The 21,594-nt window shown below is 34.5% G+C and overlaps 1 protein-coding gene across 1 annotated transcript in view; it reads left to right on the top strand.

Annotated features, from left to right (window-relative positions):
* CNTN1 (contactin 1) overlaps positions 1-21,594 on the top strand; it is a 441,173-nt gene that overhangs the window by 336,829 nt on the left and 82,750 nt on the right. The window contains exons 16-17 of the mRNA XM_030939730.1: positions 3,408-3,566; positions 12,978-13,127. Of these exons, the coding sequence (XP_030795590.1) occupies positions 3,408-3,566; positions 12,978-13,127 (309 nt within the window). The remainder of the gene's footprint in view (positions 1-3,407; positions 3,567-12,977; positions 13,128-21,594) is intronic.

The raw sequence follows: 21,594 nt of genomic DNA, 5'->3' as shown, positions 1-21,594 counted from the left end.
ATCACTGCCTGAACTAGTTTTTCAGGTTACTTTTGGAATGCACTTGCCAAGAGAAGGGTTCCTTTCAGATGCTTGGGGGGCTTAGAATTTTATTTTGGTTTACTGTCCCTGCTTTCTTTTAAGTAATAAGTGGTAAAAGAATACTCTGTATACAGATCCCTGACAATGACTGACAAAGTACTAATTAATAACTCCTGCCAGGTAGCTAAGATGCCCAGAAATCTTTTAAAGATGTAATGATAATAATAATATTGTTAATAGCTAAGGTTTCCTGATGGCTTTCTGTGGACCAGGTTGAGAACTACATTCTGTAAGGACATTATTTCAGTCCTAACAATAACCTTTTTTTTTTTTTTTTTTTTGAGACAGAGTCTCACTCTGTCACCCAGGCTGGAGTGCAGTGGCACAATCTTGGCTCACTGCAACCTCTGCCTCCCAGGTTTAAGCAGTTCTCCTGTCTCAGCCTCCTGAGTAGCTGGGATTATAGGTGTGTACTGCCATGCTAGCTGATTTTTATATTTTTAGTAGAGATTGGGTTTCATTATGTTGGCCAGGCTGGTCTTGAACTCCTGACCTCAGGTAATCTACCTGCCTTGGCCTCCAAAGTGCTGGGATTATAGGTGTGAGTTACCATACTTTTTTATTACTCTTATTTTACAGATGAGTAAACAGGAGCTTAATGATTTTAAGAAACTTGCCCAAGATAAATCAGGGCACAGAATTGAAAGTTAAGTTTATCTTAATTCTAAAATCCTTGTTTTTTAATATAATTATGACTTTAATAGTATTATTTATTCTCAGGCATTTTTTGGAGATATTTGTAGACAATTAGTAGATGGAAAAATCTACTTCATATCAGTGGAACTATTACCGAGTACTATTCCCACACCAGGGTTTTGAAGATACCAACCCACCCCTTTCCATTTGTCTTCTCAATTCCAGCTCTTTATGATGATATAGTATTTCAAAACAATTGGAAAAATGAAGACTGTACTATGGATGACAATTATATTTACAGAACTGCCTGAACATTAATTATAATAAATTCATTTATCTATACACCAAATATTTATGAGGAACCTACCATAGGCCAGACATATATCCGAGAAAACAATGGACAAGTATAATTATAGTGTTTTGCTCAACAATATTACCCTTAAATGAGTGGATGACTGAATTATTATGCATATAATGTTTCAACAAATACACTAACAATATGCAGTTTTATTCTGACCTTTGTGAAATATTATTCATTCAACACCTCAAGAACATTGGAGAACAACAGCAGGGAAATGATTTATACTTCACTTTAATGGTTAATGACTAACCTATGATAATTTTGTCTTAAATTCCCTTTAACATTTTCTGAATGTCATACCCCTATGCTCAGAAAAAGTATCTGAATGCATGTATTACAGTGTTTTTCTTCCTTTGAAAAATTCTTTTATTATTCACCTCTAATTTTTTATTTTAACACTCTAAAATATTCTACTTAGTAATTGACTTAGGATGCTGCATTATGTAAAAAAAAAAACACACACACTGTATTTCAATGTGTTTTCTTACATATGAAAAATGCAATATGTTCTCTCTGAATATCAAATGTGTTCTGTTGTGTGTCTATTTTCAATTATTTAACATTAAGAAGTCTAAGTATACTATTATAGATTATAAATTTATAAAAGTTTATTTGCCTTTCTTATATTTTTATGTGATGTATTTCCAAATAATAAAATTTACTGTCATTGATAGGGTATGTGTCTTGTGTTACTAGTTAGTGGTGATGTGTTTTTGTTGATCTGCACACACTTTCTTCCTTGGAACCACTATAAGGAAATGAGTGGAGGTTTAGGGTGTTGGCCATACCTCTGCGAATACCAATGTTCGTATAAAGAAAAAGGCCATCTAAGCTGAGCAACTCAACTGATATATAAATATAAAGGTATATATTTCAGCTGAAAGATAAAACAAATGTCCTCTTTAGTATTACATTAATTATGAAAAATGATGGTGCTACTTAATAAAAATTGTTGATTAATTATTATATTCAATATGCCTAAATCAGTTGTGGGTGGACTCCTTTCTGGTGCAAATAGAACAGGTGATATGCATGTTTAGTTATAAACATTCTGAAATGTCTATACTGGGAACTGTCTATTAACTGAGAGGCTTCTTTAGCTTTTTAAGGACTTCACCACTTAAAGGACATTTTTTTCTTATTTTTATTTGTTTTATTTGAGGGCAAAAAGCTCTTCAAATCCCAAAAGGTTGTGTCTCATTTATCTTTTAATTTCTATTTCCCAGCACAGTGCACTGCTGAGAGGATAAAGGAATAGTATTGGTACTGAGTCATGAAGCATCTATGAAAACCTATTTTTAACATTGATTTTTGTTCTACAAGAACAATTCTTCTAAGACTCTTCAATATAATTTGAGGTTTTAAGAGCATTCCTGGTATATGTCTGAATTGTCAGTTATTTTCTATATATTATATAAGTAGAAACATTTTTAATATTATTCTTATGACTATAACATGAAATGTATTATGGAAAATGATACATGAAATGATTCCCAGAAATTTCCACCTCAAGTAAAATAAATTACCTATAACATTTAGAGTTATAAAAAAGTATGTGGGCCAGTGCGGTGGTTCACACCTGTAGTCCCAACATTTTGGAAGGCCTAGGCATGAGGATCACTGGAGCCCAGAACTTGGAGGCCAGCCTGGACAACATGGTGAAACCCAGTCCTGCAAAAAAGTACACATAGGCACACAAAAATTAGTTGAGTGTTGTGGAGTGCTTGTAGTCCCAGCTACTTGGGCAGCTGAGCTGGGAGGACCCCTTGAGCTGGGGAGGCAGGCAGAGGCTGCAGTGAGCCATGATCACCCCACTGCACTCCAGCCTGGGGCAACAGAGACCCTAACTCAAAAAAACAAAACAAAACAAAACAAAACAAAAATATCAAAGAACAAAGAGATGTGTTCAGTTCTGGGGGGGCAGAATGACAATAGATCAACTGTTCCCATATCTAAACTGAATTGCGCTACCATCTCTGATTCATGCATTCAGCAAGAATTCATTAAATCATACTATGCTACAATCTGCATTAGGTCCCCTTGGTGCCAATTGCATATAATGAGTCAGAGATTATCATACCTGCCTACCAATGTCATTTTTAAATGATAGCATCTATTTCCTTCCTTAAAAAGAGACACATGAAATCATTCAGTGAAAACTACAAATCATATCACTTCTTATAATCTATATTTAAAAGAAATGCAGACACACTGATTATATTGTACAAATGTTCTTTAGATTAATTGTTAGAAGACATTTTTGTATTCTAATGTGTGTTCAACTCACTAGTTGGGATTCACTGATTCATTACCCAAATTTTCATTTCAGGCCCTCCAGGCCCTCCAGGTGGTCTGAGAATAGAAGACATTAGAGCCACTTCTGTGGCACTTACTTGGAGCCGTGGTTCAGACAATCATAGTCCTATCTCTAAATACACTATCCAGACCAAGACTATTCTTTCAGATGACTGGAAAGATGCAAAGACAGGTGAGTTTTATTTGTCTGATTAATCCGTGCGTATTTTCAAAGTGAATTCTTTTCTCAAAAGCAAAAATTTGGAGATTTTAAAAATGTCATTATCTACCTTGAAAGGCTTTCTTTCTTAAATTTTTAAAAACTTATTCTAATATTTTGGTAATGAAGAAAATTACATGGAAGTTACACATTTAAATGTGTTAAAGCTATAGAAAAAGAAGTATCATTTCTAAATCAACCTATAATGGAAAGCAAAATGAGGCCTCCTGGGTATCTTACTTGAGTTTTGTGTGAGATTTACTGCCCCCAAAATCACTGGAAAGTCTATTTTTGAGCAAATAGCATTCATAGCACTTTATTTATGACCCTTTTTATTTGAGTACATATGTACTATAGTTCTGAATTTCTAAAAAGCCACATTGATCATAAATCTTAAATTAAGCATCCAAATCTTACTACTATAACCCTTTATTTGAATGATCTGACCTGGTTTGAATTTCCTCAAAACAGATTTTTAAAGACATTTTGGATCTTTCAACATTTTTCTTTTCTTATATTAAGATTTTCTAAAGTTGATCAGGAAAAATTAATTAAGAATAAGTGGGTACTTTCCTTTGTCTACAACTTTGCCATTTGTCATGACTAGCCTATAATATCACACATCAATACATATATTTTCTCCTGTAAAATGGAAGATTGAAGATCTTTTTGATAAAATAATTTCTTTGTAACTTTTGACAATATTTTTAAACAAACTTGTCATTGCCAGAATTCTTTAAGATGGAAAAGAGGAGACATAGAAATATTTTCCCAGTTGTCACAAGAAAAGAAAAGAGACATGAGTGGTGAATAAAATGTTCCTCCTTTTTAAAAAACTAAAAAAAAAAAAATTATTCTAATCTCCCAAATCTGCTTTCATTTTAGATTTATCTTAACATAGTGGAAATCCCATTCCCAAATGCCCATATTTGTATTGCTCACTAAGATGTTTTAATTTAAATTTACTTCTATTTGATATTTCTCCCCCTCCAGAGAAATAAATCAAATATAAACTTGAAGTCTGTTGCAAGGATTTAGGATATATTTTAATATCAGATGATTCCCCACCTAAGTGTATAAAGTTGCAATAAAATTAGAAACAAGTGAAATGTTTCTATTACATTATGCTTATTGTTTTAAGAATTATCTGTAAATATTGTTGACAAAATCAGTCCATCCGAAAAATAAATGTAAAAACCTTTTAGATACTTTATAAACCTAAAGCATGAGCAGTTTCTACTTTTCTGAAGAGAATGGAAAAGTATGATAATAATGAAACTATTAGAAATCTAGCCCATTAAAATAAATAAATGGTTTAAATTTGGTTTGGCCCTGAAAAAGAAATACTAATTGCAATTATTTGCATTAGTTATTTATGTATGCTTACTATTTAGGCATTTATATTCATAAATATATAGCTCAATTTAAATATGCTTCTCATTTTAAAATATCCACTAGAAAGTAGGTTCCATGAAGGTAAAAACTGTTTTATTCACTGTTCTATCTCTAGCACCTGGGTCAGGGCCCACAGTGCTCATTCTTTAAACATGTTTATTGAGTCCCCACTGTGTGCCAGAACCTATTCTAGATGCAGTATGTATAGCTGAGCAGCAGTGAACAAAATAAGAACAACAAAATCTGTCTTCAAGGAGCTTATATTATAGTAGAAGAGATGCCAATACACAATTAAAATATATAGTAAGTCATGTGGTGATGAACGCTAGAGAGAAACAACAGAAAAGAGGAATGGGGAGGTAGGAGATGTGTTTTAAATAGGGTACTTCTCATGTTCTCACTCATAGATGGGAATTGAACAATGAGAACACTTGGACACAGGGTGGGGAACATCACACACCGGGGCCTGTCTTGGGGTGGGGGGAGGTGGGAGGGATAGCAATAGGAGATATACCTAATATAAATGACGAGTTAATGGGTGCAGCACACCAACATGGCACATGTATACATACGTAACAAACCTGCACGTTGTGCACATGTGCCTTAGAACTTAAAATATAATAAAATAAATAGGGTACTTCTGATATTAGTAATAGACACTGCTGCTTTCTAAAAGTTCCTATTTCCATTATATATCTTTTCCAATTCTTCTGCTTTCATTGACGTTGGGTCTTTGAATATAAAGTATGTTTTCTGTTGGTCACATTTAGTTGAATTTTTCATCCAGTTTGATGGTCTTGCCTTTTGATTGAATTATTTAATCCATTAACATTTAATGTTATTATTGATACAGTTGGATCGTAGTTGCATTATAATTTTGCTTTCTAAATATTTCACTATTTTTGTTCCTCTTTTCCTTGTTCACTGCTTTCTTTTGGAAGAAGTGAGCATTTTCTAGTGTAACATTTTAATTCCTTTGATGATATTCACTGTGTGTGTGTGTGTGTGTGTGTGTGTGTGTGTGTGTGTGTGTGTGTAAGTAATCCTGCTCCGAGGGTAAGTTTATATTCACTATACATGTGTATAATCACACACATACATACTTAATGAATACTCTAGGGCTTACTAGATACATTTGAATTTAACAGAATAGGTTTTATAATTTTATTAGTTTAATTTCAGTGAATATGAAAGTGTTTCTCCTAGATAGCTCTATTTCATTCTTCCTCTTTTGTGCTATTACAGTACTATATATAATACAGTTATATAGTCTATAATATAGTAATATATTACTATAATACTATATATTACTAACATATTTTATTATATATGCTATTATAGCATATTTTATTATATGCTATATGCTATCATAGTAATATAGTTATATAACTATAATAGCATATAATACATGTTATTAATATTTAGTAAATGTTATTATATATTACTATAATAGCACAAAAGAGGAAGATGAAATAGAGCTATCTAGGGGAAACACTTTCATATTCAGTGAAATATATATAAATATATATGTTACATCTATATATTTCACAAACCCAATAATCTTATATTAAAATTATCACTTTCTATAATTGTTTGCCTATAAACCAACATATGCTTGTTTATATTATCCTTTGTTAATTTTTCTGTTATATTATCCTTTGTATTTACTACTTCTGGTCCTCCTCATTTGTTCATGTTGATTTGAGTTATCATCTAAGTCTCTTTTGCATTGCTATAAATATCTGAGGCCAGGTGATTTTTAAAGAAAAGAGCTTTATTTGGCTCACACTTCTGCAGGCTATACAAGAACCATAGCGCCAGCATCTGCTTCTTGTGAGGGCTTCAGGAAGCTTTCATTCATGGTGAAAGCAAAGTGACTTGTCACAAGGTGAGAGAGGGAGAAACGAAGAGAGAAGCAAGGTGCTAGGGTCTTTGTAACAATCAGTTCTTGCGTGAACTAATAAAGCAAGAACTCACTCATTATTGGAAGAAAGGCACAAAGTCATTCATTGTGAATCCACCCCCATGACCCAAACTCCTCTTATTAGGCCCCACCTCCAACACTGAGGATCAAATTTCAACGTGAGATTTAGAGTGGACACACATACAAACTATGTATCACCATCTGATGTTATTTCTTTATAACTTTGCTCCTATCTGTCCCCTTTGTGCAGCTAGTATCAAATATATTACATTTCAATATATCATAGATCCAATAACACAATTATGTATATACACACATATATAAATGCACAACATATGTGTGAACATATATACATACATATATAGGTTTCTACAATTACTTTTAAATAAGTTAAGAGAAGACAGAAGAAAAAATGAGTATTTATACTATCTTTTAAAATTACAAAATTACCTTTACCAATGCTCATTATTTTGGGGGAGTTTATTCAAATTGCTGTTTGGGATCAACTACTTTCAACCTGAGCAACTTTAATTTATTTTTTTAAAATTTTTTTTGGAAGGTAAGTCTTTTAGTAACAATTTCTCTCAGTTTTTATTTATCTGTGAGTGCATTTTGCCTTTGGTTTTAAAACACATTTGCTTGGATATGATATTCTTGGTTGACAGTTTTTTTTTTTCACTGCTTTGAATACATCATCTTAGATGCCTTTTTCAGTCTGAGAAAATTGTTTTCTATTCTATTGGCTGAAAGGTGTCTCAAAATTCCTTTATATTTACCAGTATATTTATTATATCTGGGTTCCTCATTCCTTTCTGTAAAACTGTTTTTTTTATCTGGTATAATTTTCACTACTCAGAAACTTGTAGCATTTCTAATTGTTCAGGTTGTTGGACTCAAAGGTTTTTACATTTTTTTCTATCAGAAAATGTCTTTAATTTCATCTTTAAGTGATACTCTTATTGCATACAAAATCCAAATTGCTCTTCATTTCACTTTGATCACTTTAAAAACAACCCCATCAAAAAGTGGGCAAAGGATATGAACAGACACTTCTCAAAAGAAGACATTCATACAGCCAACAGACACATGAAAAAATGCTCATCATCACTCACCATCAGAGAAATGCAAATCAAAACCACAATCAGATACCATCTCACACCAGTTAGAATGGCAATCATTAAAAAATCAGGAAACAACAAGTGCTGGAGAGGATGTGGAGAAATAGGAACACTTTTACACCATTGGTGGGACTGTAAACTAATTCAACCATTATGGAAAACAGTGTGGCGATTCCTCAAGGATCTAGAACTAGAAATACAATTTGACCCAGCCATCCCATTACTGGGTATATACCCAAAGGATTATAAGTCATGCTGCTATAAAGACACATGCACACGTATGTTTATTGCGGCACTATTCACAATAGCAAAGACTTGGTATCAACCCAAATGTCCATCAGTGACAGACTGGATTAAGAAAATGTGGCACATATACACCATGGAATACTATGCATCCATAAAAAAGGATGAGTTCATGTCCTTTGTCAGGAAACCATCATTCTCAGCAAACTATCAAAAGAACAGAAAACCAAATACCGCATGTTCTCACTCCTAGGTGGGAATTGAACAATGATATCACTTGGACACAGAAAGGGGAACATCACAGACACCTGAATTTTTATTTAGAATCTCTGAGTGAGTAGGTTTGTTCTGGTACTTTCAAATATTTGGGTTTTAGATTGAAATGGGGGACACCAAAGATTCTGCTTATGTTTAGGTCTTAAAGAAATACCAGGACTCACTCAGATAACTTGTAAAAGTCTACAGTGGAGGGGCTTACATTGGCTGGAGTTATTCTTGACACAATCTGTTTTTCAGTCCTGAAGTCATCCCCAGTATTTGCCTCCATTATGCAAAGTACTTTACTCTCTTTCTGGCTCCAAGAATAACAAACAGGTTGCAAGGAACTTGGCTGAAGAAAAAGGACATGAAGTCTCTCTGTTCCTGTTTCTCATCTCCATTTGGCTTGAGACATAAATCTGCTTCCAAAGCAAAGCTTACTTATTTAGGGAGCAGGCTTCTGCTCCCAAACTGCGTAGGTGATTTTGGAAGAAGTAAAAAAAGAAGGAGAAGAAGAAAAAAGGATCCAATAGTTCCTACCAGGGCTTAAGGAATAGGAGAGAAGATTGCATTAGGTACAAGTCCATTTGTGAAGACATTTAGGGCTCACAATAAAACACATAAAATGTGTTTTAAAGGTAAAACCAAGTTTTTCAAAAAGCATATACAGCAGCAGTGGAAGAGATAAATGAGAATCAACTCACAGTTGAAGGGGAAGGAAGAGGGCTTAAGAAGATGGAGTAGTACTCTCTGCTTTAGACAGGACAGGACAATTTATGGACTGAATACATGACAATACAGAGTCATAGAGTGATGGATATTATGTGGTGGGGCAAGCTAAAAGAGTGCCCTCCTTCTCTTACCTGCCTGATTCAAGGATGAAGAAGACACTAAAGTGATTGCTATAGACAAGGCTATGCTTCTTGCCTTGAGACATTGTCTACTCTAAATAGACACAAACTGTAGAATTTGTATTACATATATATTTTAAGCAAAAATATATTAAGTACTTCTACTTGTAAAACATCATGCTGGGCATACTAGGCCCTGAGGGGTTTCAAAATGTGAATAAAAAGTAGAAGAAATGTATATATGGCCACAAATGATAGCCAGGAACAAACAAGGGGGAGACAGAAGAAATACATTGAGTGTGGGCCTGATGTGGACCTAGCCAGTCTTGGAGTTCCATTTGTAGTGATGATTTGGGCTACTTAGCTCAAGACAAGAGCTGGGAAAATATCAGAGAGAATGTGTTTTAAATTATGTACTTCTGATATGGTTGGGGTCAGAAGTGCCACCCAGATTTGCAGAAGTGAAAGCAGCTTAGAGAGAAGAGACACTTTTAATTCTTGGTACATCTTTTAAAAATGATAGATGTTAATCATGTTTTTGCTAAATTATTCCTACTACTTACATAGATGGTTTTATTGAGGGGATATTTTAACTATTTACCAAAACATGTTTGTTTTAGATATTTGTATTCTCATAGGTACTGATGTTAATATAAATTATCAAGAATAATAATAATTGGATTTGTTCTAAAAAAGAAGAGTTGTCAAGCTATTAGCAATCCTGGTGGGAATACTATTCTAAAATATTTATAGCAAATTCCTTCCTTAATAATTCAGAATGTCCACTCTGGAATTCCACTCCCTTAACGTACACTTCATTTTCCCCCTTTGAGAGAGTTTTTTGCATCTTTAGACCAAGGGCTTCTTCCTAGGGTCGACTTGCTTGAGGTCATGACTCTGAGTTTGGTTGCTTATTCTTCCTTTCTTCATCTCACTCATTAAAATCAAAGCCTTGGCTCCTCAGCTGGAATCCAGATCTAGCATAAAATGACTCCTGTTGACTTTTCTTGCCTTACCTACCATCATTCCTTCACATATTTTTGGTGGTCAACTATGATCTTCTACTTTATGAAAATGTCTTCCATTTGTTTGGGAGATTTTCATACTGGATCCTCACACGCGCTCAAAATCAGTCAATCAGCTGCAGCTTTTCCACACATCCACCTGGTTCTTCTTTGTCTGTCCTAGCAGTTACCTGCTCTTAGCTGTTGACCTCCCAGCTTCCTTGGAAAAGCCCCAGTGAGCCTTGACTATCATAAGAACACAATATCCTCATTGTTTAAAATGCTTCCAACATTTCCATTCTTCAAACCCTTAAATAGTGCTGGAGTTTTGAGACTAGGAAGCAGGGGAGCAGGTCTGACAGACTCAAGCCTCCTAAAACACTTTTGTACTGCATACCCCCCAACCCCTGCCAAACTCAATAATTATAAACTCACAAATAGCTCCATCAACTTCTGCCTTTAAGGTTCAGTATTAGTTTCCTAGGGTTGCCAACAAATTAACATAAACTTGGTAGCCTTAAACAACAGAAATTTACTCTCTCATAGTTTGGAGAACAAAATCAAGGTGGTGGCAGGGCTGCATCCTCTCCAAAGGCTCCATTTCTTGCTTCTTCCAGTTTCTGGTGGCTCCATATGTCCCTTGGCTTGCGGCTACATCACTTTCATATCTACCGTTGGTGGTCTCATAGCCTTCTGGTCTTCTAGGTGTGACTCTTCTCTGTGTCTTTCTTTTATAAGAACATTTGTCATTGGATTTAGAGCCCACCTAGATAATTTAGGATAATCCTACCCTAAGATTCTTAACACTTACAACCTTAAACTTAATTTCAGGGTCTACCAAGCCTTTTTTTTTTTTTTTTTTTTTTTTTTTTTCATATAAGATGACATTTACAGATTCTGGTGATTTGGACATGGACATTTTTTGGGTGGAGAAAGGCACCATTTAACCCAATACAGCCTGTTTTCTATAAGGGGTTAAAATCAATGAATAGTGTCCAGTAAAAAATGGCTACCTTGGCCAGGCATGGTGGCTCACGCCTGTAATCCCAGCACTTTGGGAGGCCGAGGCAGGCAGATGACAAGGTCAGGAGATCAACCATCCTGGCTAACACGGTGAAACCCTGTCTCTACTAAAAATACAAAAATTAGCCAGGCATGGTGGTGGACACCTGTAGTCCCAGCTACACAGGAGGCCGAGGCAGGAGAATGGCATGAACCCCGGAGGTGGAGCTTGCAGTGAGCCGAGATCACGCCACTGCACTCCAGCCTGGGTGACAGAGTGAGACTCCATCTCAAAAAACAAACAAACAAAAAGGCTACCCTACTCAGCGTCATCACATAAGCTCTATTCTCCCTTCACTCCGTAAACAGCTCTTCACAAACCAAAACTTCACTTGACTTTTTTCAATTACCTAGAAAATTGTCCTTATGCATGTGAATTAAAACAAACAGGTTCTGATTTGCTGTAAGGGAGGAGTGAAAGAGATAGAAAATAAAGAGGTAGAAATCCTTAATAAATCCTAATAAATCAAAACAGAGGGGAAGGTAAAGGGAAACTTTTAATCAGAAAGTCAAAAATATATGTCAAATCTACAGAACAAATCCATAACAAAATAAGCAATTAGATAGCAAAAGTCGTGTCTAGCAGAGTTAAAATTATGGCAGGGTGAGATGGGACAGTCTGAGCCATGTGAGAATTTGTCCAAAAGCAGAAACTGGATGCTGGGGTGCTTAGCATTTATTGTGTTGATGGACATGTCATCTTTAAAAATTATGTATTCGTGGTCTACATTGCCAGATAAAACTTCCCTCAATAATAAGATATCGAGTCACAGATAAGCCTACAGGTACAGCTATTTACATGAATAGGTTGATTGTTAAAAATATGTGGAAATATTTGAGGCAAGCTTATAATAATACACAGACCTGCCTTGGTTGCATGTTTTATTATATCTCAATTAAATAAGCAAGCTAAGATCACATTCCACCCATAATTTATCATCTCATCTATATTAGTATCTAGTAGCATGAATTCTGAGGGATACTTAACAAATATTAATAAAATTATTATGACATTTATTATCACTGGTCCAAATGATTTGAGTATAAATCTACAAAACCAAGTAAAAAGGATACAAACTTTAACCTTTTCTACCCTAGTTATAAACCATTTGCTAGCCATAGACTATATCAATGGCAATACATAAAATTTTGCCTCTCCAATTGTACCTTTATCTCAGGAAATCTTTTTTGATTCCACCTTCAGAATACAGCTCCTTGCTATTCAAGGTGCAGTTCATGGACTAGCAGCAAGCCTGGAGGCTTGTTACACATGCAGAATTGCAGTCTCCCTGCCTCAAACTTACTTACATAGGTGATTCATATGCATATCACTCTTTGTAAGTTTATTATTTATTAAACTTTTCCTCTTACTCCCTTGAACTTAACATTTCGTCATTCCTAGTTGAGGTTTTTACTTCAACTCAGTGTAGTGTATACCATTCTCCCTGAAATAGTAAAATAAAAATGGAAGTTACAAAAGTGATAAGTTAATCAACCTATATTCTCTATTTACTGTTTATTTTATTTAGATCCCCCAATTATTGAAGGAAATATGGAGGCAGCAAGAGCAGTGGACTTAATCCCATGGATGGAGTATGAATTCCGCGTGGTAGCAACCAATACATTGGGTAGAGGAGAGCCCAGTATACCATCTAACAGAATTAAAACAGATGGTGCTGGTATGTATATAGAAGAAACTTGAAATTTTAAAAGATTTGTAAATACGGTGCCACTTTAATATATGGTTGAATGTATTTGAAAATAATGCTCTGAGGTAAGTGATTCATCTAAAAAGCATGTATGTGTATTTCACATGTGTGTATTCTATATCAAGATAGTCAAAAATCAAAAGAGGAAATACAAAGTTTAAGAATTTTTTGACCGGGCGCTGTGGCTCAAGCCTGTAATCCCAGCACTTTGGGAGGCCTGAGACGGGCGGATCACGAGGTCAGGAGATCGAGACCATCCTGGCTAACACGGTGAAACCCCGTCTCTACTAAAAAAATACAAAAATCTAGCCGGGCGAGGTGGCGGCGCCTGTAGTCCCAGCTACTCCGGAGGCTGAGGCAGGAGAATGGCGTGAACCTGGGAGGCGGAGGTTGCAGTGAGCTGAGATCTGGCCACTGCACTCCAGCCCCAGCGATAGAGCGAGACTCCGTCTCAAAAAAAAAAAAAAAAAAGAATTTTTTACATAACTAGTATAGAGGAAGAGGTAAATAGGGACTACTGAAAATGCCACTGGAGACCATTGGAATGACGTAAGTATTTAGATTATAAACTTTAATGTAAATTCTGAATCTTAACTAGGCAGACTCTTGCTTTATTAAACAAGTTTCATGATTTAGAAGTTTCATAATTTTGTGTCTCTCTCAAACTCATTTGTAACTGAATGGCCAAGACGGTGGATATTTTATGGTAAATACTAACTGCAATTAAATAGCCTTTAGTGCAGGAAATACTCTTATTTTTTCCTTCTCCCCTGTATTACTAAGGAAAAATGTTGTTCTGATTCTAATGATAGCTCTTCTTTTATTATTCCCTGTATCAAAAATAAAATGTAGCCTCTCTGAGCTCATTTGACTAGGCCTTGCCAAACTTCACTGTTTTAGATGGTGTAGAGAAGATTTTAAATGAATGACAGAGTTCCATTAAAATGCTACTGTGATCTCTTAATATCACTTCTTTACATTTCTGCTTGCCTCAGTTCCTTGGCCTAACTTCTAAATATAATTATGAGTTCTAATGTCTTTATTTTGAAAAGCCAAGTAATTCACAGGCACTGCCATAAGTAAATTATCTCTTAAAGTTTCATGTAATTTAATGTAATTTATTAGATAAAAATGGTAATTCTGAAATTAAGGGGTCAAAGCAGTAAAATACCTTGTCTGTGTTCAGTACTTTCACATCCATTTCATTTAATCCTCATAATAACGTTTTGACATAGGTAGTCCTATGCTTATGTTCATTAATGGGCAATAGACTCAGAGACACTAAATAGTTTATCTAAGTTAATATGACTAATTGCAAGATTCAGAATTCAAATTTCGATCTGACAGCTGTTCTCATACATTGAGCTTTCTCAAAGTCGGCTTCTCAAGCAGGATTCTAGAAACACATCTATTTATATGAATCTTTATTAGAGTTCTAATAGAAACTTAGATTTCATCCTTAACTGTGATACTAGATATGACCTAAACAGTAAATTTTTTGTTTTAGCGTATCCACCTACAAAATGAACACTAGTGTTTGCTTTTCTCTACCTCACAGAAATTTCATCAGGATATGTAGGTAATCTAAGATGAAGCTTTATAGGAGACAGATACCACATAGCCAGGATTCCTGTGTTTGGTTTATATCATTATTCCCTAGAGCTGCCTATGTTTGTAATAGAGGCTTCTGTATTATGGACTGAACATTGCTGCTCTTTCTTTAAAAACAAAAAGAAAAAGAAACTGGGGCATGATCCCACTGGTGGTTTACCTATGTAATTTTATACTGACAGATCATGTATTTGATTTAACAAGCATTCATTAAAATTGCAGAAAAATACCAAGTGATTAAATTGGTCTAAACAAACTTATCTTGGGTAAAATATTTTTACCTACCTATCTCAAATATAGACCTTTAATCATGTAGTTTAATTAATTTTCTGTGATCTCTTGACTAATACAATCTGACCTAAGTCTTAGCTGAACACCATTATTTTAAGTAAAAATTGTCAGAGAGAAAGGATACTTTCTTTGGCACTGGTAATAGATGTAGGCCTCCCTCCTTTTTTGGAATTTTGTTGCCAATATTACCTTTATTATTTATCTCAGAAAATGATTTATTTACAATATATAGGCTCATCATCTAGACATGATTACCATAAGATCTGTCTTAAATTATTTTTTAATCTCAAAGTAGAAGTGACAACATTAAATATTTTTTAAGAATAATAACATCAAAAACAATGTCTGAGAGATTCAATCTAATTCTTTCATACCTAAATTTCTGAATATAATGTATAATTTAGATCATATCTAGAAGTGATGTGCTCACTATCAGTGCTTTGTATGTAACTCTGAAGAGTATTTACCATGATGTCTTCTTATCCTTAAATGTTAGGAAAAAATTGTTTCCAAGTAATATCAAACCTAAAATTTTGGCACAGTTGTTACTTTAAACCAACTTATTTTTGTTATCACCTTCTTTAGGCATCACCTCTTACATTATGCTTTCTCAGATGGTATTTTGTTAAGGACTTAGTTCCCTATCTGATGTGCTTACAAAATAACTTCCCTTACAAGCCATCAGAGCCAAGTCCAAAAGCAAACACACCTATTCACAGAGTAAGATACAACCTTGTAGTGATATGAGTTGATTCATTCTTCTCAATTGTAAAAAAAAAAATAATAATTCTGTAACTTCTAACACATTTGTTAATCCATCATCAGAAAATATTTTGAGATCTTTGATTAATAAACTCATTACTATAGTTTACACATTTGCAGTATATCATCAGACATAGTGCCTAGTTCACTGTTTGCATTGCTTAATTCCCACAATAACTTTATGAAACAGATGAGGAAGTTAAGATTACACCCAGCTAATGTGAAACAGAGCTGGAATTCAAATCTAGGTGTTTCTCATTCTAAAGGCTTTGCTCCTAAACCACTTTCTGAAGACAGTGGGCCGTATTGTGGCTCCGGGCCACTGATTCTTTGGTGGAATGCTGGCATTATTATCTAAAAGCTCTGTAATGTGAGGCACATTACTTAACCTCTGAGCCTCACTTTTTTTTTTTTTTTTTTTTTTTGACAGTTCAGTGGCTCTGTTTTTGGAGTGCAGTGGCACAATCACAGCTCACTGCAGCCTCGACCTCCTGGTCTCAAGCTGTCCTCCTGCCTCAGCCATCCTAGTAGCTGGGACTCCACGGGCTTGTCACCACGCCCAGCTATTCTGTGTGTTTTTGGTAGAGACAGAGTTTCTCCATGTCGCCCAGCTGGTCTTTAACTCCTGGGCTGATGCAATCCATCCGCCTTGGTCTCCCAAAGTGCTGGAATTATAGGCATGAGCCACTGGGTCTGGCTGAGCCTCACTTTTCTCATTTCTAAGTGGGAATCATTTATTCTAAGGGATGATTTTTATGTTTACAAATATATTAGGAAAGCAGATAGCACTACGATGCATAGTATTTTCTCAATAAAATTTATTTATTGTGCTATTAAATTTCCTTTAAAAATTTAATATACTTACAAGAAAATATGGTCTCCTGTCTACTTTGTAATGGATTACCCATTGAGCAATACATTTCCAATTTTTATAAGCATAGAAGAAAGGTCATATAATTTTATGTAATTTTCAATCATCTTTTAAAAATCATTTTATGTATTTGATATAATTCAAAAGAATTTCTCTGTTTTGCCGTTTACTTGCTTTATTAAAATTGAATATGCATAAAATTGGACATTTACATTTTTCATTTATATAAGAAAATAAAAATACTTTCTAAATGAGGGATGTTTGTTTTGTCATGTACCATTATATCAACTCTCTAAGAGATGCCAGCTTATGTTATGTGGGACAAAGACTGGTTCCCATTTGATGGAAAGGTTGGTCCCCAGCTTCATTATGCTGATTGAAAGACATGACATTATCCAATGCCACACATGCCCTTATCTGTCCAATTATTTAATATTAAGATCTCAGTGCACACTTGGGTGCATTCTTTAGATTCAGATAAGTGCATTATAAAATGGATGCTCCCAAATGAAAAATTAGAAGATGGATTTGTAATTCATTTTAACCAATTTAATTTTGACTATAGAAAAGAGATAACAAAAGTATCCTTTGAAATAATGTGTCATTGTAAGATATGCCCCCATAGCTAATAGCTCTGCAGGTGCAGTTGGTGAGTCCACATCCTAAAATGGTACATTCAGCTTTCTTTTAACAGCTTTGTTTATTAGCCAGATCAAGCCAGTCAAAGGAAGGAAAGAGAAAAAGGAATAAAACCAGAAACAACACTTTCATATTATGTATATAGCCTTGATTTCATGCCTAATGAAGGTCTGTTGTTCTTTCATTTAGTATTCTTTCTCGTTCTTTCTTCTTTCTCTTTTTTACACATATTTGATAAAGGAGAATAATAGAAATAAAAAAATATTTTATGGCTGGTAAGGTACTATTTGATGTTAGTTGCTGTCATTAATAATTAAATAAAACTTTTTTAAAAGAAGCAAAGGGGATAGATGTTTAAGCCATCTGAAGACCTGAATTAAAGAGAGCAGCTTCTCCACGTGTGAGCAGTGTAACCTGGGCAAGTTAATTAGTGTATTCAGGATTCATTTGCCTTTCCTATTAAGAGGGGATAATGCCAATTCTCCATTAACGTACTTCAAAGTGCTGATCTGGGTATCCAGTTAGATGTAGTATATGAAAATAACTTCTAAGTTCTAGATGTGTCTGTTATTAAGCTGAGATCATTCATTCATTCAGCAAACTTTTATATTTAACACACTGAAATATTTGTTAAAGATAAAAAGGAGAAACCAGGAGGGTAAGATGATGATTGGGGCTATTGGAATTTAATTGAGGATGAAGAAAAAAAAGGAGTGATTAAGGTGACAGTAGATTTGCAAATTATCATTTAGAAGAATCTATTGCCAAATACATTGTGTTTTGATGATTGAAAACAAGTTTAACATATATATTCGATGCTATTGTCCATATACTGAGGAAAGTAGAAAGTGTTCATTTTTTAACTTAATTTAAACAAATAGTCTGTAATTGGTTTGGATTCTTCATAAGGATTTTACTGTGGATAATTATAATTTTAATGTAAAGAATTCTTTTCTGCCCATCCAAACATATTCCCCAACTGACCTATTCTTAGATTATCATTTCTTTGTGCAATTAAAAACTCACTCTGCTTCACCTATTTAAATTTCTTGTTTGAAAACAAGGCCTATAACAATAAGCAAACCTACAGTTTCTATCTGATAAGACATAACTATCTGTGACCCTCCATCCTTTTAACCTACAATGGGAACATCATTTTAATATGGTAGATTATATTAGGGATGTTAGCAATCTACTCCTCTATCAGAGCAAGCGCTCATAAGAGTTGCAAAGAACTATTCTCATTTTAATGTTAAAATATTATATAGTTCATTTGATTTTATTAATAGCTCTTTAGAATTATATACTTAAGTGTTTAAAGTATAATAAAAAAAAGAATGTATGTATAACTATAAAATTAAGGCAGGTGTTAGACTTCAATCCTTTTGGTTTTCCAGACTAGAGCACTGTTTACATAACCATGTTGAATCTTACATAACCGTGAAATTTTGGTGCAAGTCAAAGAAAAAAGTTTCATGGTTAACGTTTCATCTGTAAAAATGACTGTATAAGTTAAAGTAATAATTAACAAGAATTAAAGTAGTCAATATGTTTTGAATCAAAAGCTTATCTTCATATACTTTATAATTTTTATAATTTAAGATTTGTCACAAGCTAATTTGTACATTGTTAAATAAAACATCAAAGCCCAAAGAGATACTTATATGCAAATTACTTAAGCATTCAGATCTGAAAGGAAACTTGGCAGCATTAATTTCTTTTCGTGGGAAAGAATAGTCATGGCATTGGCTTGATTTTCTTTTAAATCTATGACTGAAATACAGAAGCACTCTTATAAGCATCATAAGGGAATTACTATTAAACAGAAATTAAGACAAAAGGACAAGTTAAAGCACCTCACTATTTTTAAACTTTCACAGTAAAATTATACATGTTGTTAATAAATGACTAATAATTCAATAATTTTTCTGAATAATAGTTTACATTCTTTTTAATGGTTTATTGTGTAAAGAATGTCTAGTTTGTTTTCTCTTAAGTGCAATGGAGTCTAAACTTAAGCTTCCTTGTGCTTAGGGTGATTTACTTCCCTGAAACAAATCACTCTTTGGCCAAGTCCCCATTTCTGCTGGGCTGAGTGCAAAGAGAGCACTTAACTCCTCTATTCTCAGATTCATGTTAAATATGTAGGTTATGTGTCAATTCCACTTGTGAAAAACTTTTTTAATATGCTAAGGCTACAATTGAACATTCAAAGCTAAATGAGAGAAATTAAGTCAATCATCCAAGTAAGATATAAAAACACTGTATTAAGAGAAACAGTTACCGTTCTGCGTGTGTGTTTTTGTTTTTGTTTTTGTTTGAGACAGGGTCTAGCTCTGTCGCCCAGGCTGGAGTGCGGTAGCGCGATCTCAGTTCACTGCAAGCTCTGCTTCCCAGGTTCACGCCATTCTCCTGCCTCAGTCTCCCAAGTAGCTGGGACTACAGGTGCCCACCACCAAGCCCAGCTAATTTTGTTTTTGTATTTTTAGTAGAGATGGATTTCACTGTGTTAGCCAGGATGGTCTCAATCTCCTGACCTCAAGATCCACCCGCCTCGGCCTTCCCAAGTGCTGGATTACAGGCATCAGCCGCTGTGCCTGGCCTCTTCTGTGCTTTTGTTTATGTCCCATTTTCCGCGGATTGAACTCAATAGATCTTTGAAGACCAAATCAATCTTGAAAATATATCATAAAGTGCTTAAAAAAAATGATAAAATGGAAATAGATAATCTAATTTAAACATACTCCATTTTTAGGTCTGTTCCAAATAAAAAGGCTAATAATGATTATAATGAAAAGCATTTCAGTAAAATGCTTTAACAAATAATACTTGTCCTAAGGAAGGCAATATTTGATTCGACAAATTGCAGTATAATATTTTAGAGTTATTTTTGAAATTATTTGCCCGTGACTACTATACTTGTACTTAAACACCCTTATTGTTTGATTATAAGACAACATACTTTTTGTTTTCCTATAGCATGAAAAGTTTTAACTTCAGAATATGAGTTATAGGGGTAAAAGTGTTCCTAGAAGTTATTTTAATATTCCAGCTCTTAATATATATTCTATCTAAAGTGCTATAAATTATTTATTTTTTAACCCTGTGTATTCAGTTTCATTTTCTAACAGCCATGTGATGACACTTGAATAGTAAAATAAAATAGCTCAAACTTCACATTATTAATAATTTCTCTATGGGTAAACAAAATAATCATATAGTTTTTTTTTTTTTTAAGTTTTATTTTAAGTTAAGAGGTACATGTGCAGGTTTGTTATATAAGATAAACTTCTGTCATGGGTGTTAGTTGTACAGATTATTTTGTTAACTAGGTATTAAGCATAGTACCCATTAGTTGTTTTTCCTGATTCTCTCCCTCCTTCTACCCTCCACTCTTCAATAGGCCCCAGTGTGTGTTGTTCCCCTCTATGTGTCTATGTGTTCTCATCATTTAGCCCCCACTTATAAGTGAGAACATGCAGTATTTGGTTTTCTGTTCTTGCACTAATTTGCTAAGGATAATGACTTCCTGTTCCATCCATGTTCCTGCAAAGTACATGGTCTTGTTCTTTTTTTTTTTTTTTTTTTTTTTGAGACGGAGTCTCGCTCTGTCACCCAAGCTGGAGTGCACTGGCCAGATCTCAGCTCACTGCAAGCTCCGCCTCCGGGGCTCACGCCATTCTCCTGCCTCAGCCTCCCAAGTAGCTGGGACTACAGGCGCCCACCACCTCACCCGGCTAGTTTTTTGTATTTTTTAGTAGAGACGGGGTTTCACCGTGTTAGCCAGGATGGTCTCGATCTCCTGACCTTGTGATCCGCCCACCTCGGCCTCCCAAAGTGCTGGGATTACAGGCTTGAGCCACTGCGCCCGGCTGGTCTTGTTCTTTTTTATGGCTGCATAGTATTCCATGGTGCATATGTACCACATTTTCTTTATGCAGTCTATCACTGAGGGGCATTTAGGTTGATTCCATGTAATTGCTATTGTGAATAGTTCTGCAATGAATACTATGCATGGGTCTTTATAATACAACAATTTGCATTCCTTTGGGTATATACTTAGTAATGGGAATGCTAGGTCGAATGGTATTTCTGTTTTTAGGTCTTTGAGGAATTGACACACTGTTTTCTACAACAGCGTGAAAGTGTTCCCTTTTTCTCCACAACTTTGCCAATATCTGTTATTTTTTGACTTTTTAATAATATCCATTCTGACTAATGTGAGATGGTATCCCATTATGGTTTTGTCTTTCTCTAATGATC

The sequence above is a fragment of the Rhinopithecus roxellana genome, chromosome 10, assembly GCF_007565055.1.
Source record: "Rhinopithecus roxellana isolate Shanxi Qingling chromosome 10, ASM756505v1, whole genome shotgun sequence".
In the NCBI taxonomy this organism is placed as follows: Eukaryota; Metazoa; Chordata; class Mammalia; order Primates; family Cercopithecidae; genus Rhinopithecus; species Rhinopithecus roxellana.
This window is presented reverse-complemented; position numbering and strand designations above follow the sequence as displayed.